At 37.4% G+C, this 15,259-nt stretch overlaps 2 protein-coding genes across 2 annotated transcripts; one reads left to right on the top strand and one right to left on the bottom strand.

The window, feature by feature from the left end:
• The first annotated feature begins 450 nt into the window (after positions 1-450).
• LOC123659464 (histone-lysine N-methyltransferase E(z)) lies at positions 451-11,759 on the top strand. Its single transcript, XM_045594677.1, has 15 exons — positions 451-634; positions 707-890; positions 1,152-1,367; positions 2,752-2,888; positions 3,202-3,365; positions 4,432-4,595; positions 6,192-6,292; positions 7,059-7,176; positions 7,789-7,881; positions 8,236-8,360; positions 9,232-9,487; positions 9,750-9,927; positions 10,157-10,347; positions 10,556-10,721; positions 11,181-11,759. The coding sequence occupies exons 1-15, from the start codon at positions 560-562 to the stop codon at positions 11,239-11,241; spliced, it is 2,229 nt and encodes a 742-aa protein (XP_045450633.1). The 5' UTR covers positions 451-559; the 3' UTR covers positions 11,242-11,759.
• Positions 11,760-12,450: 691 nt separating this feature from the next.
• LOC123659514 (FAD-linked sulfhydryl oxidase ALR) lies at positions 12,451-14,819 on the bottom strand. The gene is made up of 3 exons (XM_045594726.1): positions 14,466-14,819; positions 13,536-13,729; positions 12,451-13,032 (listed from the first exon to the last, which is right to left on the bottom strand). Exons 1-3 carry the CDS (start codon positions 14,574-14,576, stop codon positions 12,870-12,872), a joined length of 468 nt encoding a protein of 155 aa, XP_045450682.1. The 5' UTR covers positions 14,577-14,819; the 3' UTR covers positions 12,451-12,869.
• Positions 14,820-15,259: the final 440 nt, after the last annotated feature.

Raw genomic sequence — 15,259 nt, 5'->3', positions numbered from 1 at the left:
GTAATGGTGAAAACATAACAAATTTAAAGCAAATTGAGCCAGTGTTTTATAATTTTCAAATTGTTTTTTATTTCAAAATGTGTTTTTTTTTAAGTCGCAATTAATACCGAAAGAGAAAATATCTATATTATATATATTAGTTTTGTTAGAAAGCAAACAAATACAGCTCTTATATGATTATTCAAAGAGACTTCATTCAAGTAAAAGAAATAGGCACGCGTTAGGTAGTTGGTGTAGTTCTCCTAAATTCGTGCTTGCCGGTGGATGACGTTTTTTTAATTATGAAATGCTTCCAGGTAATAGGAATATAAAAATCGTACATTTTGTGTACGATCTTGGTCTAGCGATCGTACATGAGTAAAAATGCAAAAAAATCGTATGGGTACGATTTAAATCGTACATCTGGCAGCCCTGACCCGTATATTCAATGTACTCTGTGCCTCTGTGGTATTAGTTATCTGTGGCTACCGGGCCGTGCGTTTTGTTGTTTTAATGTTTATTAAATAAAATAATTAATACGACCATATTGACTATATAATTATTAAAACAGATTAACCATATGAGTAAATCTAAGGTATCCGCAGAATGGAAAAAACGAGTGAAATCGGAATATATGCGTCTAAGACAAGTAAAGGTAAGGTAACTTGCATTCGTTTTTGTTTGTTTGGTCGTCTACATTGACTACATGATGATAATTAATTTCTAGAGATTCAAGCGGGCTGACGAAGTGAAGGTAGCATGGGCTAGGAATTTGCGCTTAATGTCCGAGGCTATCGAAGCTCGTGAGAGTGAAGTGACAGAACGTGGACGCAGGCCCTTTTGGCCTCCTCCAGCGCCGACTTCGAGCCATGAGAGCCTCATGAAACGAGCTGAAGTCACATATACAGACGGTAGTATCATTATTTATATTCCTATTAGAATTGACGCAAATATGTTGAGTTGATTCTTACTATTAAGTATAACTTACATTTGCCTGTTCAAAGATATAAATTCTTTTTAGTTTCTGTTTTTTTATATAACAAAAGATAAAGTTACTTAACACATTTTGTGATAAACAAATGTTTTCAATTATATCAAAATATAAATCTATATTTCAAGCAAATTCAAGAAGGATTTTTCCTGAAAACTACTATGAGTCTATATATTCACAGCATCCGGCGCAGTGACAACACAGCAAGCCCCAATCAGAATAATAAACTCAGTCAATCCAATACCGACAATGTATACATGGGCACCGACGCAGAAAAACTTTATGGTAGAAGACGAGACTGTACTCCACAACATTCCGTACATGGGTGACGAGGTTCTGGACCAGGACGGTACATTCATCGAGGAGCTCATAAAGAACTACGATGGGAAAGTGCATGGTACATCGGCTTTACACCATGTTATCTTGTTTGTGGATTGAACCATAGGTCCATAACACATTCAATACCCATTACTATGCTCCCAAGTTCATTAATAAATTATTTGTTTTCTCATATTATTTTGAATCTGTATGATCTTATATATATTTTTTGTAACCATAGTTGACAAGCAGTAATACACAAAAATTGTTAACTGAGTATAAACTATATTAGTGAGAGTTATAAGTGATAATAAATCAAAACATACAAAAAGTCAATAATATTTTTGGTTTTTGATGAACTTCTGGAGATAGAGTGGAGTTGTATTATGCGCATTGAGTCTGTGTTTGAATTATCTTTATGTTTTTCAAACATTTTTGTCATTTAATATTTTGCATAAAGTAATGTGATGATTGACTATATTAAAACAGCCAATCTTCTAACTTCTTATACAGCTTATACAAATTTTCATCTATACTAGTGAAATCTTATTACTATAAATCCATCCTGTATGAGGATCTTATAAAAAATAAAAAATAAAAAAATTGTGTTTGCTATATAAAATAAACCATAAAAATCAGGTTTTTACAATCTGTAGTTATATTTCCTTGTGGATTTTTAAGAAATGTGTATAAATTATATGTAAAAGTTGGGTTTTAATTGGTCCCGTCCACAAACTCAATTAAAAATATCAACATAGGTGTGTGGCACTCATCAATGCTTAATATAACTATCAATTAATTTGAACATTTGCTTTCAAGTTAGGACAACACTTCACAAGCCCTCACAAGATCACGCTTTCGTGCTTCTTAACGTGATTCTATTAGATTATTTCTGGTGATAATTGGTAGTTCTGTAAATAAAAATTTACATAAATTTTACTGCATTAATTATCATTCATTGACGAGTAAATCATTAATAGTTATTAGAATCATGCTTACGTTAAAGATGGTTAAAAGAAATCTGATCAATATGCAGAAGTTTTCGTTTGCTTGAGATAAAATAATATTATTATTTAATTATGAATTTTAAAAGGAATCGGCTAGTTGATTTTAATAATATATGAATTATTTGAACTATATTAACTTCATAGATTTTGTTAACATCACTAAGACCTGCATCTTAATATACAGGCTGAATCTTTTTAACATGAAAAGATGTAATTTAGTATTTTGACACTTAAACACATCATAACTATATAATTGTAAATAGAAGAGAAATTTTTGATAGTAATTTCTAAAATATGAGTCCGCTGAACCTATTTTAGGTATTCCTTCACTATTAATACTACAATTATCTCTTCAAGCTATTATTGATAGTATTAAAAACTTGAAATATCATCTGCAGCAGACATTGTTATATCATTAGGAATATGTATAATCAAATGTAACATTTTTTATTGCAGGTGATAAAGAAGGAGGTTTTATAGACGATCAACTGTTTGTTGATTTGGTGCATGCTCTGGTGGCATATCAGACTAAAGACGAAGTGGCTGAAGAGAGGAAGGAACGGGAACTGCGTAATTCTAAAGAAGAGAAAGAGGTAATAGGAATATTTTTGATGTTATTTATTTTTTAAGTGTTTTTGTATTTATATTAATTAACTTTTTTTTTAGTTTGCATGTGTTTATTTTAATAAACACAAGAAGTTAGTAGCAGTCCAAAATTTCTATGTTATTTAAATATATTTCTTAGATTTCTGTGAGTTTAAATTTTGCTTCTCTTAGAAGCAAGTAACCATAGTATCTATGTCTGTTTTTGTCTAGTGACTATCAAGTTAAGTTTTATAGAAAGTCTTAGAATATCAGATAGTTATTATACTTTAGTAATAATACTCATGCAAAATATATTTCCAGAAGGAGGCTGCAAAAGACCAGAAGGATAAGGACAAGGATAAAGAGGAGTCAAACGACGGAGAAAAGAAGATCGTATTTGAGAAGCAATTCCCAATTTTCACCATCTTCCAGGCCATCAGCTCTCAGTTTCCAGACAAGGGTACTGCGCAGGAACTTCGTGAGAAGTATGTGTATTATTTGACTGATGAGTGTTGTTAGCATTTTTGCTCTTATTTGTGGATGGATTACTGTGACTTATTTTCATTTTGAGATACCTGATATTTCGGTGACGTCGCAGATACTATGGTCAAGTAAGGACTTTTTTTTATATACATCTAGATCGGCAAACAACGACCTGTAACACCAGAAGTATCGCAAGTGGATTACCTACCCTACGTCCAATACTCCCAAGAGCACCTTACTCACCACAAGAACACAACACTACTTAGGAACAGTGTCATTTAGCTGTGACCTGTAAGCTTGAGATACTGCCCCAGACGGGCTGCTCTAGATATTTATCAGGATTTTTTCGGCTGTGCTCTATTTTCCCTTAAAAGTGTTCATAGTGACCTTAAGTAATCAATAAATGATGCCGGTGGAGCAGTGTTACAAAGTTGCAAAGTCTCGATCATCGGCGTAGGGTAGCTCGTCTGTCGGTGTTCTACAAAATATATTTCGGTGAGTGTGCGAAGGAATTACAGGATCTAATTCCCCCAACAACCTTCCGCCATCGGGACACTAGGCGCGGTCGATCGTTCCATCCTTATGTCATCGATATGCCACCTACGCGCACAAAACGCTTTGGCACTACTTTCCTGATGCGCACAGCTAAGGAATGGAACTCGTTGCCCGCATCTGTGTTTCCCGAACGATACAATCTGGGTGCCTTCAAGGCCAGAGTGAATAGGCTGTTATTAGGCAGGCATGCTCCACCTTCGACCGCATCGTCACTTAACATCAGGTGTCGCAATGATGAATATATTTTGTAAGGGACGTGGTATAATGGCCTTAAATAAATGATACTGCCACTCAAGGGATTGATGGACTACTCCCCTGGCAACCGTGGAACAAGGCGAGGGTCTTCGCGTGACAAGCGGGTGGAGACAATGCGGAGCAGGGTCTTCGCGTGGCAAGCGGGTGGAGAGTGGAGACAATGCGGATCATGATCATGAGATTGTGGTCAAATGCCTGCCTATTTGACATTAAAAAGTGTACGGGTGTACGTGTGTACCAGTGCGGCCTGCCCCGCAGGTACATCGAGCTGACGTCCCGCAGCGACCCGCTGGCGCTGCCCCCCGAGTGCACGCCCAACATCGACGGGCCGCTGGCCGAGAGCGTGTCGCGCGACCAGACCATGCACTCCTTCCACACGCTCTTCTGCCGCCGCTGCTTCAAGTACGACTGCTTCCTGCACCGTGAGTGACCCCACCCTCTCCCCTCACACACGCACAGACACCCATACATACACATGCACTGTGCTGTGTGGCTACGGCACTAAAGAATTTAGCCACCCCCTCTCTTCCCGTGGGTGTCGTAAGAGGCGACTAAGGGATAACAAGGTTCCACAACCACCTTGGAACTTAAGAAGCCGACCGATGGCGGGATAACCATCCAACTGCTGTCTTTGAAATACACAGGCCAAAGACGGGCAGCAGCGTCTTTGGTGTGACAAAGCTACTACTGTGGTCACCAACTCGCCTGCCCAGCGTGGTGACTATGGCCAAAACATATGAGTTCACGTTTTTTTTTGGCGTAAACTTGTGGAGGCATATGTCCAGCAGTGGACTGTATAGGCTGTAATGATACACACGTACAGACACACATACGCATACACATACACACACATTTTGGAGAAAATCCAATTAAACTTAAAAAATATGATACAGTTAGGGGTTTATAAATCTAAATTGCGAATGAACAAAGAATTGGACTGTACTAGTCAAACATGCAGTGTGGCTATAAATTTAAACAAATTTTATAGCTTTAGTAAGCCATTTGATGGTAGCCCTAACCTTGGTGATCGTGGCCTGATAATTAAATTCATTTGCGGGTGTATCTAATGGTGTCTTGAAACACCAAATAACAAATGTAAAATATAGTAATATGATTCTAAATTAAATTGATTTGATGAAATCCACATTTGGATTTCAAAATTATTATTTTTTATTTTTGTTATCATGTAGTGACTTTGGAATTAATTAAATATTTTATTAAAATTAGCATTTATAAGTAGACTAGTATAAAGATTACTAGTCGATATAAAAATGTATTATATTTAAGATATTTTTATTAATTTATTTTTATATGATGTATTCATATTTACTCTTAATATTAGAATAGTTTGTAGTAATTTGTGTATTATAATGATGGTTAATAATTATTTATGAATATATTGTACACCTTACCGATTATCTTATTCTGTTCGGCTGACAGGAAGTCAGACCACAGGTAAGGTTTGATATAAATATATGGAAAACATCATCTTTTATACCCATTATTTTTGGCTATTTCGCTATTTCAATGTTTAAAAAATTTCATCAAAATGTTGAATTAAAAAATTGGCAAAATTTTAAAAAGAAATTAAAAATTCAATAGTAAATATATATAATTATCTAAACGATTAACCCTTTTTTGCTGTTTATTTTATGTATATTATTTTAAACATCATATTTTATTTTTATCATCATGTAATTATGTTTATTTTAATTATTATTTTTAAATGTTTTTACATACATTTTTTTGTTATAATTGTTGTCACAACATTAGCTAGTATGAGATAATTATATCTTAAATGAATGATAAACTATAAAACATGCTATGAACATGCCAGTATTAAAAAAAAAAAATTAAATAAAATAAAAAAACTATCACAGAAAACCACAGTAAAATAAGTTACTTTTTAAATTAATTTTTGTATAAAAGGTTAAATTGTTATTGAATTTTTTCTTCATATCAAAAATGATTTTGAATATGTAATTTTTAAGATCTTTAATATAATTTCTTCAAATCAGGTCTTCAAGCGTGTCACCCCAGGCCGAATCTGTCAAAACGAAAGGGTCCAGACTTAAAACCTTTCTCAGAACCCTGTGGACTTAACTGTTATATGCTACTGGTGAGTTTATTTATTATTTCAAAAAAGGTAGCTAAACTTAAATATAAGTAAATCGCTAATGGACTTAGAGAGAGAAGAGGAGCCTAAATTATGTTAGTGTTGCCGAGGTCATTCAATCTTATGTACTGAATGTTTCTAATTAAATTTGAAAGAACACAGCTTGCAAACGAAAAAAACAAAAATTAACATATTTACAATTTCTAATTAGAGAAGTTGAAGTTTCTAAATTATAGTGTCTGGCAACAAAATCTTCAATTTCAACTATTTAAACTTTGGTTATAATTATGACAATTTTCTTATAATTATTATAAATAATTAGCTGACCCCGCAAATGTTGTTTTGCCATATATGTTATTAACCCCATAATCCCCTCCCCCCCTTATAACTTAGTGGTATGCTGTTAGTAGATGCTGGCCGACTCTCAGACCTACCTGATATGCACAGAAAATCAGTCCAGCCGTTTCGGAAGAGTATGGTAACTAACATTGTGACACGAGAATTTTATATATAAAGACTAGCGGACCCAGCAGACGTTGTCCTGCCCGGAAAACAGCTACCAAACTTGATAGCTTAGATACCGATAGCAGCGCCACCTACCGAGTCCAAATGAGATAAAAACTACCCTGTCTCCCAAGTTGGACCAATTTACAGATGCTTACAAAATTTGATAAAAATTGGTTCAGTAGTTACGGAGTTTATCGCCTACGTACATAGTGAGACGTAATTTTTACATATCAACAATATAGATAATGAATGTGTATTACAGGAAGGTATGAAGGAGCAACTGGCCCGTGAGCAGGCGGCAGACGACAAGCCGCCCGCCATCGACTCGCCCAACGACGCCTCGTCCGAGGACAGCAACGACAGCAACCGCTACCAGAAGGGTGGGTGGACTTGGGAACTAGGGGTGGTGGGATGCCTTGCTCCTGACATACTGCGGAGCTGGAGCGGCGTGGACACAGGCCGTCCGACATCGACTCGCCCGACAGATTCTTAGAACAGTCTTTAAAAACTAACTTAACTTGGGGGTGAATAGGACTCATATGCAGCTTTTTTTTATGTCACTAGGTCGGCAAACAAGCATACGGCTCACCTGATGGTAAGCGATTACCGTAGCTTATAGACGTCTGCAACACCAGAAGCATCGCAAGCGCGTTGCCGACCCAATCCCCAATTCCCCCAGGAGCTCTGGTCACCTTACTCACCAACAGGAACACAATACTGCTTGAAAACAGTATTATTTAGCTGTGATCTTCTGTAAGGTCGAGGTACTACCCCAGTTGGGCTGCTCCATATTTTGAGCAGGAAATTCCTGCTGTGCCCTACCTCAGTGCTTTTTCTTCCAATAAAATAGCAATCATAAAGAAGAATAGATCTTGGATTAGACAAAAAAAAAACTTATGAAGATTGTGTACATACATATTCTGTGTTTAAAAATAAACATAGTGCAATTACCGTATTTAATCATTTAATATATTTTTAATAATCAATTTCAGGAAGCAACAGCAACTCAAGCAACAGTAACTGGAGCACAAACGGAACCAACAAGCCCAGCGAGCCACCAGCTGAAGCTACTTACAATGCTCTCGGTAAATATTGCATGTTATCAACTTTTATTATTGTTTGAAAGCTTTTTATTTCCTAAATGAAAAGTTAGTTCCTTGAAGCTCTAATGGGAATATAATGCTCTTGGAGCACATTATTAACTATTAAATTATTTGCGTTATAGATGAAATTAATTATTAGGGGTTGTGCATAAAATGCATTAAATGTATATGTAAGAGAAGATAATTATAGGGGCTAGTCCACACCTAAGTGCCTAGTCTAACGTATCATTAAAATGTCCGATTGACGTATAAAATTTATATCAAAGTCATTAAATTTGTTTATTGGATAAAATAAGATGCCATAAAATATCAGGCTTAAAGTAATATAAAATGCAGGTCTGACGGTGGGCGACGAGGAGTGGACGGGGTCGGACCAGTCGCTGTTCCGCGCGCTGCACAAAGTGTTTCCCTCTAACTACTGCGCCATCGCGCAGGTCATGCTGTCTAAGACCTGCCAGCAGGTTAATATTCATCTTCAGATTTGTTCATATACTGATTGCTGATTGCTTTTATGACTAGTTTTACCAGTGCAGTCAGTTGACAACCAGAATGACAAATACTAACGTAGTACATAACTCCTCTAGCCCGGACGGAGTGAAAGAGATTTTAGTGTAAAAAATCCTGTAATAACGTGGCAAACTCAATATCTCTATATATTGTACCAGAATGTGACACAAGTTTTTTTTTTTTTGTAATAAGAAACCGATTAAAATCGTGCAGTAGTATAACTTATTATGCAAAGTCAAAATCTGGAGCAGCCTGACTAAGGAAGTGCCTTGACCTTACAGAAGAACACAGCTAAATAATACTGCTTTCAAGCAGTGTTGTATTCCTATGCTGAGTAAGGTGCTGTGGGGGTGGGGGGTAGGGTCGACAACGCACTTGCAATGCCACTGGTGTTCAATCATTACAGCCTATACAGTCCACTGCTGGACATAGTCCTTCACAAGTTTACGCCAAAATAACGTGAACTCGTGTGTTTTGCCCATAGTCACCACGCTGGGCAGGCGGGTTGGTGACCGCAGGGCTGGCTTTGTCGCACCGAAGATGCTGCTGCCCGTCTTCGGCCTGTGTATTTCAAAGCTAGCAGTTGGATGGTTATCCCGCCATCGGTCGGCTTCTTAAGTTCCAAGGTGGTTGTGGAACCTTGTTATCCCGTAGTCGCCTCTTACGACACCCACGGGAAGAGAGGGGGTGGCTAAATTCTTTAGTGTCGTAGCTGTGGTTGTACTGGTGTTGCAGGCGTCTATTAGCTACGGTAATCGCTTACCATTAACCGAGTGATTTTGTCGACCTAGCTGTGTAAAAAAAAAATAAGAGTGCGTTCGTCAGGTGTACCGGCACTGGACGGAGACGGGCCGCGAGGGCGCCGGCGTGGAGGCGGAGTGCACGCCGCCGCGCAAGAAGAAGAAGAAGCACCGCCTGTGGTCCGTGCACTGCCGCAAGATACAGCTCAAGAAGGACTCCGCCTCGCACCACGTGTACAACTATACGCCCTGCGACCACCCCAACCAGCCCTGCGACAGCCTGTGCCCATGCCTGCAGTCGCAGAACTTCTGCGAGAAGTTCTGCCAGTGCAGCAGCGACTGTGAGTCTCGTCGCGTTACAGTTATTGAGCTTGTTCAATATTATTTTCTTTGACAATATAACAACATCTCGAAATCGATTCCTGCTTGTATTTTTACAAATATTTGTTTTCATTTTGGCTGTCTGCCCTTGTGGGAGACCTATCCGCCAACCGGTAGTGGAGCAGCGTGGTAAATTAAGTTTCGACCATTCTCTTACCATAGAGAAGGAGGCCAGTGCTCAGCAGAGGGATGTTACAGGCTGAATTGTAACATGTGTTGCAGGTCAGAACCGGTTCCCGGGATGCCGTTGCAAGGCGCAGTGCAACACGAAGCAGTGCCCGTGCTACCTGGGCGTGCGCGAGTGCGACCCCGACCTCTGCACCGCGTGCGGCGCCGACGCGCCCGCGCCCGCCGCCGCGCCGCGCCCGCCCGTCTACTGCCGCAACGTGTCCGTGCAGAGGTGAGTGACCCCACTGCCGCGACGTGTCCGTGCAGAGGTGAGTGACCCCACTGCCGCGACGTGTCCGTGCAGAGGTGAGTGACCCCACTGCCGCGACGTGTCCGTGCAGAGGTGAGTGACCCCACTGCCGCGACGTGTCCGTGCAGAGGTGAGTGACCCCACTGCCGCGACATGTCCGTGCAGAGGTGAGTGACTGCCCACTATATAACTGACTATAATATGTCTACAGAGGCCTGCACAAACACCTTCTACTGGCACCATCGGACGTAGCTGGCTGGGGCATCTTCCTGAAGGAGGCGGCGCACCGCAACGAGTTCATCTCGGAGTACTGTGGAGAGATCATCTCGCAGGACGAGGCAGACCGTCGCGGGAAGGTCTATGACAAGTACATGTGCTCCTTCCTCTTCAACCTCAACAATGGTATGTTTTTATTATATTGTGACTGTTATATGCTAACCTGCAGTGTGGATTAAGCTCTGAATCTTCTCCTATACGAAAAGAGGTCTATGCCCAGTAGTGGCATAATCATTATTGTCGTTATCAACTAAGTTATGGTTGCTGGGTGACACTAGATACATAACCAAACTTTGAAGATTAAATAATAATAAAATTATGTCATTGTCTATAGACTTCGTAGTGGACGCGACGCGCAAGGGTAACAAGATACGGTTCGCCAACCATTCGATCAACCCCAACTGCTACGCGAAGGTTATGATGGTGAACGGTGACCATAGGATCGGTATCTTTGCCAAGAGAGCCATTCAGCCTGGAGAAGAGTTGTTCTTTGACTACAGGTATGTCTTTGTCCTGGACTTGCTCAGGCTTGTTATGTTAATGTAGGACTTAAAGCTTCGGAGTGGGGCCTTGCAAGTAAAACCACAATTGACAAATCATAATTATCACTTTGAATTGTAGCTTTAAAAGTCTGTTAACTTTAAATTACACATCCATTCTGGACTTCTCCGTTTGGCTTTGTAAAGTAACAGTATAATAGGCGCTCAAATTAATAAATAGGTATTATTTTATTTATGGCAATGGTAATAACTTAACAGTGATAAAACAATTAATAATATACTATATTCCTCTACTGTATTATGCATGTATTATACATATAAACCTTCCTCTTGAATCACTCTAGTTAAGAAAACCGCATCAAAATCCATTGTGTAGTTTTAAAAATCTAAGCATACAGACAACGGGAAGCGTCTTTGTTTTATACTGTGTAGTGACTTGTCTAAATTTTTTTTTTACAGATATGGACCGACAGAACAATTGAAGTTTGTCGGTATAGAACGGGAGATGGAGTTTTTATGAGAACAGTCGAAACAGTGATCAGAACAAACTAAGTTTTGGTCTGAAAGTGACTGATTTTTATATCTAGTGTAACATTACATGGTGACAATTAAGTTGATTTTGATTGTTTATTTGATAATGTTGGACTAAGGACGAGCAAGGCAAGTCCTCTGTAATCGCAATTTATTACTTTCTTGTTGGTTACATTTTTCGCTAAAAATGATATGAAGTATATACATATCCTTCGTGTCGTAGTAATTTTCTAAATTTTGTAATGCAGCCAAAAATAATAATGTCATGTTATAATAATGACCGAGATTCACTATAAGAACACGTATGAATCAAGTGTCTTTAATCAATGATACATTAGGCGTAATTAGTTACAGTTTAAATTTAAATCGTTGACATGATATTGTATCGAGTTAAGTTTAATTAGGAATTAAATTCTACATTTTGTATGTGATTTTTAAATAGTTATCATTAATCAACTATTATTATCTCTCAAATAACTTTAAAATACAACTTTTTTTACAATAAAATTAAATCTTGTTTTAATCCTTCCTAAGTATAAAATTCTTTGCGACTTCGGTGCGACAAAGTCAGCCGTCACGTTCACCATCCCGTTTACCCAGCGTGGTGACTATGGGCTACACACATGAGTTCACGCCATTTTTGGCGCGATCTTGTGGAGGCCTATGTCCAGCAGTGGACTGTGATAGGCTGAAATGATGATGATGATGATGATGAAACCTAGTAGGTTTTTATTTAATAGAAAGTACTTAAAAAAATGATTCTATATTAATCACACAAACAATATTTTTGCTTTATAAGTGTTACTTCTTTCAGTTTAGTAATTGTTCTTAGAAGTTGTGTGTGTGGGTCTTCCTGACAGGCCCGAGGGTCTGTCTGGGTACGGACCTCGAGGTTGCCCTCTTTACCCGGGCTATCATTTTAAGATATAAGGAAGTTTATAACTTATAATTAATAATTTAAATAGAGCTGTGGTCTTTGTAAGTACGCAGAGTTGTCAATGGCTCTAGATGGAATATAACTCAGGATAAATATTTGTGATCCCAAAACTAAAACTGAATCTGTCATTCACTGCAATTAGTCTATATCTGTCTATATATTAAAACAGTTTCAAGCCTACTTATACTAGAAATAGTAAGTACTTGTACACTTTTCCAATGTATTGAGGTATATTTAATATAAAAACAAAAGAAAAAAAAACAAATTTAAATTATTTTTATAACATATAAGTATTGTACACAATTAGGTTATTATCACATTTTTATAAACTGCATCAATTGTTTAAAGTTTTAAACTATTAAAACCTTTACAGTAAAACAATCCTTAAACTTTAAAAAATATCTAAGATTTTACAGTGAAAATACTACCTGCACATATGGTAAAGATTTATAAAAACTACATTTATTTTAGATAATCTCACTAAATATTTCTGTATATTGTGTAGTTGCAAAACTTTTCATAATGAAGACTTCCACAAAATTAATCAATCGATTCTAAAAGAATTTAAGGCAAACATTATTTGTATTGTAAAAGTTTAAACTGTGTAGTTAAAAATTGGAAATAAATTAAAAGTTATATTCCTAAGTATACAGGTGGTATTTCTTCTGTAGTTTGTGTTGTTAATCACACGAGCCGTCTAGCCAGCCATCCTTCCACCGCTCATGAACTTTGCTGCAGTCAAACTCTGGCTTGCCTAGTTTTACATTTACTACGTTATGTCTTTCACACAGCCACTTTGCAAGTTCGTCTCTGGATTTCGTCTTTGGTGGATGCTTTTTTATGCTGTAAAAATAAAAGAACAAAATTTAATTTTTAAATCTATTTTTGTTTTAATAGTACAAAAGTGGCATACATATTATATGCCCGATGGAAAGCCGACTTTTAGCCCAACCTACCCCCGACCCTCTTCAAGAGTTCTGGCTACCTTACACATAATAGGAACACAATACTTGGAGAGCAACAGAGCAACTAGATCGGCAAACGTACGGCGTACGGCTCACCTGATGGTAGGAGATTACCTTATAGACGCCTGCAACACCAGAAGCATCGCAAGCGCGTTGCTGACCCAATCCCCCCAGGAGCTCTGGTCACCTTACTCACCAACAGGAACACAATACTGCTTGAAAGCAGTATTATTTAGCTGTGATCTTCTGTAAGGTCGAGGTACTACCCCAGTCGGGCTGCTCCATATTTCGAGCAGGAAATTCGTACTGTGCCCTACCTCAAAAAAATTTATTATTATAATTAATATTCTAAATTTATTGGTATGTAAAATGTTTACTTACTCCTCTTTAAAGTCTAAAGCGCAAGGTTCACATGGATAGAACTGAGCAAAGATGTTGAAAAATTTTGTCATATCCTCTGATTGAGACTTAGTTGGTTTTTCTGGAAAGTACGATGCCATCGTGTGCAAAAATCCCCATGTTGATTTGCCCAGCTCATCTTTGTCTAGTGGACACTCCTTACTTTGTTTAGAGGGCTACAATATGAAGGAAAAAATCGTATTATAAAGCTCATAATTATGTATTGTACTATTTAACACTATTTATTGAAATAAACTGTGTGGCTACGGTACTAAAGAATTTAGCCACCCCCTCTATTCCCGTGGGTGTCGTAAGAGGCGACTAAGGGATAACACAGTTCCACTACCACATTGGAACTTAAAAAGCCGACCGGTGGCGGGATAACCATCCAACTGCTAGCTTTGAAATACACAGGCCGAAGACGGGCAGCAGCGTCTTCGGTGCGACAAAGCCAGCACTGCGGTCACCAACCCGCCTGCCCAGCGTGGTGACTATGGGCAAAACACATGAGTTCACGCTATTTTTGGCGTAAACTTATGGAGGCCTATGTCCAGCAGTGGACTGTGATAGGCTGTAATGATGATGATGATGATTGAAATAAAATTTTTCATCAACATTCACCAAATAAATGATCAAAATAAGTATTGCATCAGCATCATTTCTATTTCAAATTGCCCTAATTAGCTCGTGTAACAGTTACACTTCTTAATAGAGATTAAGATAAAGATAACTGTCTCATTGACCTATTTAATATATCTTTCAATCATAATCACATAATCAAAGTATAAAATTTGATTAACATTGATTTGTGTTTAGCACATTTTCTTTAAATTGAAAAAAAGTAACATTATATTATACTACTATTTTTTAGTTTTCTGGAAGTAATGGTTACGAAACTAAAGATAACCTTACCGGTTTATTCGGCATAGGAACTTTTGACTTATTTTGCAATTTAGCCCAAGATTTAAAATCTGAACATGCTCTGCAGGGCTTATCCTCTTCTTCATCTCGATGAGCCGGCATTAGGAGACCTTAAATGTTAAACTTTTTCCTTCGCAGTAAGATGAAATTATTTTGCAATACAGTTTGTTGTAGTCCTCTATGTGACATGACAATCTATTCACATTGAATAGCGGATTACTTCAAAAAAAAGGTCGTCCAATATCGTTATATAATAAAGTCAAAAAGATTAAAACTAATTTAATAACAATTTCATAATAGATTAATAAGGCTCTCTTAATTCGTATCCCAATTTTTAACTAAAATGTCAATGTCAAATGCACGTGACAACGTCAAAAAAAGCAAATGTAATCGTTTGGAAACAAGTGATCAACAAAAAGTGTTGTGTATATCAGAATAATGTAAAGAAAACAATTCAAAACATTTAAAGAAATGTTTTTTGTCATTTTTTTTTTTCAATATTACAGTGACAAAAATTCGACCTATGACGGTAAGAAGTTTTTGGGTTAAATTCGAAGGTTTTTATAAAATTTTCATACATAAGAAATAAAGAAAAAACTATGCAACAACTATTCTGTAATAAAAATTTGGGAATTAATTCTCTCGCTTTGATTTAAGGCAAAACATAAGATTACTTACAATTACTTCAGTATCTACGAAAGAAAATACTACAGAGTAAAGACAGCTTTAATTGGTAATTTGCGTGGAAATTGAAGTACTGTAGCTGTCTTCTAAATGAGTTGGAA

The sequence above is a fragment of the Melitaea cinxia genome, chromosome 14 (genome assembly GCF_905220565.1).
Source record: "Melitaea cinxia chromosome 14, ilMelCinx1.1, whole genome shotgun sequence".
Lineage (NCBI taxonomy): Eukaryota > Metazoa > Arthropoda > Insecta > Lepidoptera > Nymphalidae > Melitaea > Melitaea cinxia.
The sequence above is the reverse complement of the archived record's forward strand: the minus strand, read 5'-3'. Positions and strand labels throughout refer to the sequence as shown.

Excerpts from the sequence above, each read along its gene's own strand:
- LOC123659464 (XM_045594677.1), top strand. The coding sequence starts at position 560 with ATGAGTAAATCTAAGGTATCCGCAGAATGGAAAAAACGAGTGAAATCG. Across the intron at positions 4,596-6,191 it reads GTACGACTGCTTCCTGCACC|GTCTTCAAGCGTGTCACCCC; the intron begins GTGAGTGACCCC and ends TCTTCAAATCAG. Across the intron at positions 7,177-7,788 it reads CAGCAACCGCTACCAGAAGG|GAAGCAACAGCAACTCAAGC; the intron begins GTGGGTGGACTT and ends AATCAATTTCAG.
- LOC123659514 (XM_045594726.1), bottom strand. The coding sequence starts at position 14,576 with ATGCCGGCTCATCGAGATGAAGAAGAGGATAAGCCCTGCAGAGCATGT. Across the intron at positions 13,730-14,465 it reads TTCCTATGCCGAATAAACCG|CCCTCTAAACAAAGTAAGGA; the intron begins GTAAGGTTATCT and ends TTCATATTGTAG. Across the intron at positions 13,033-13,535 it reads GCTTTAGACTTTAAAGAGGA|CATAAAAAAGCATCCACCAA; the intron begins GTAAGTAAACAT and ends TTATTTTTACAG.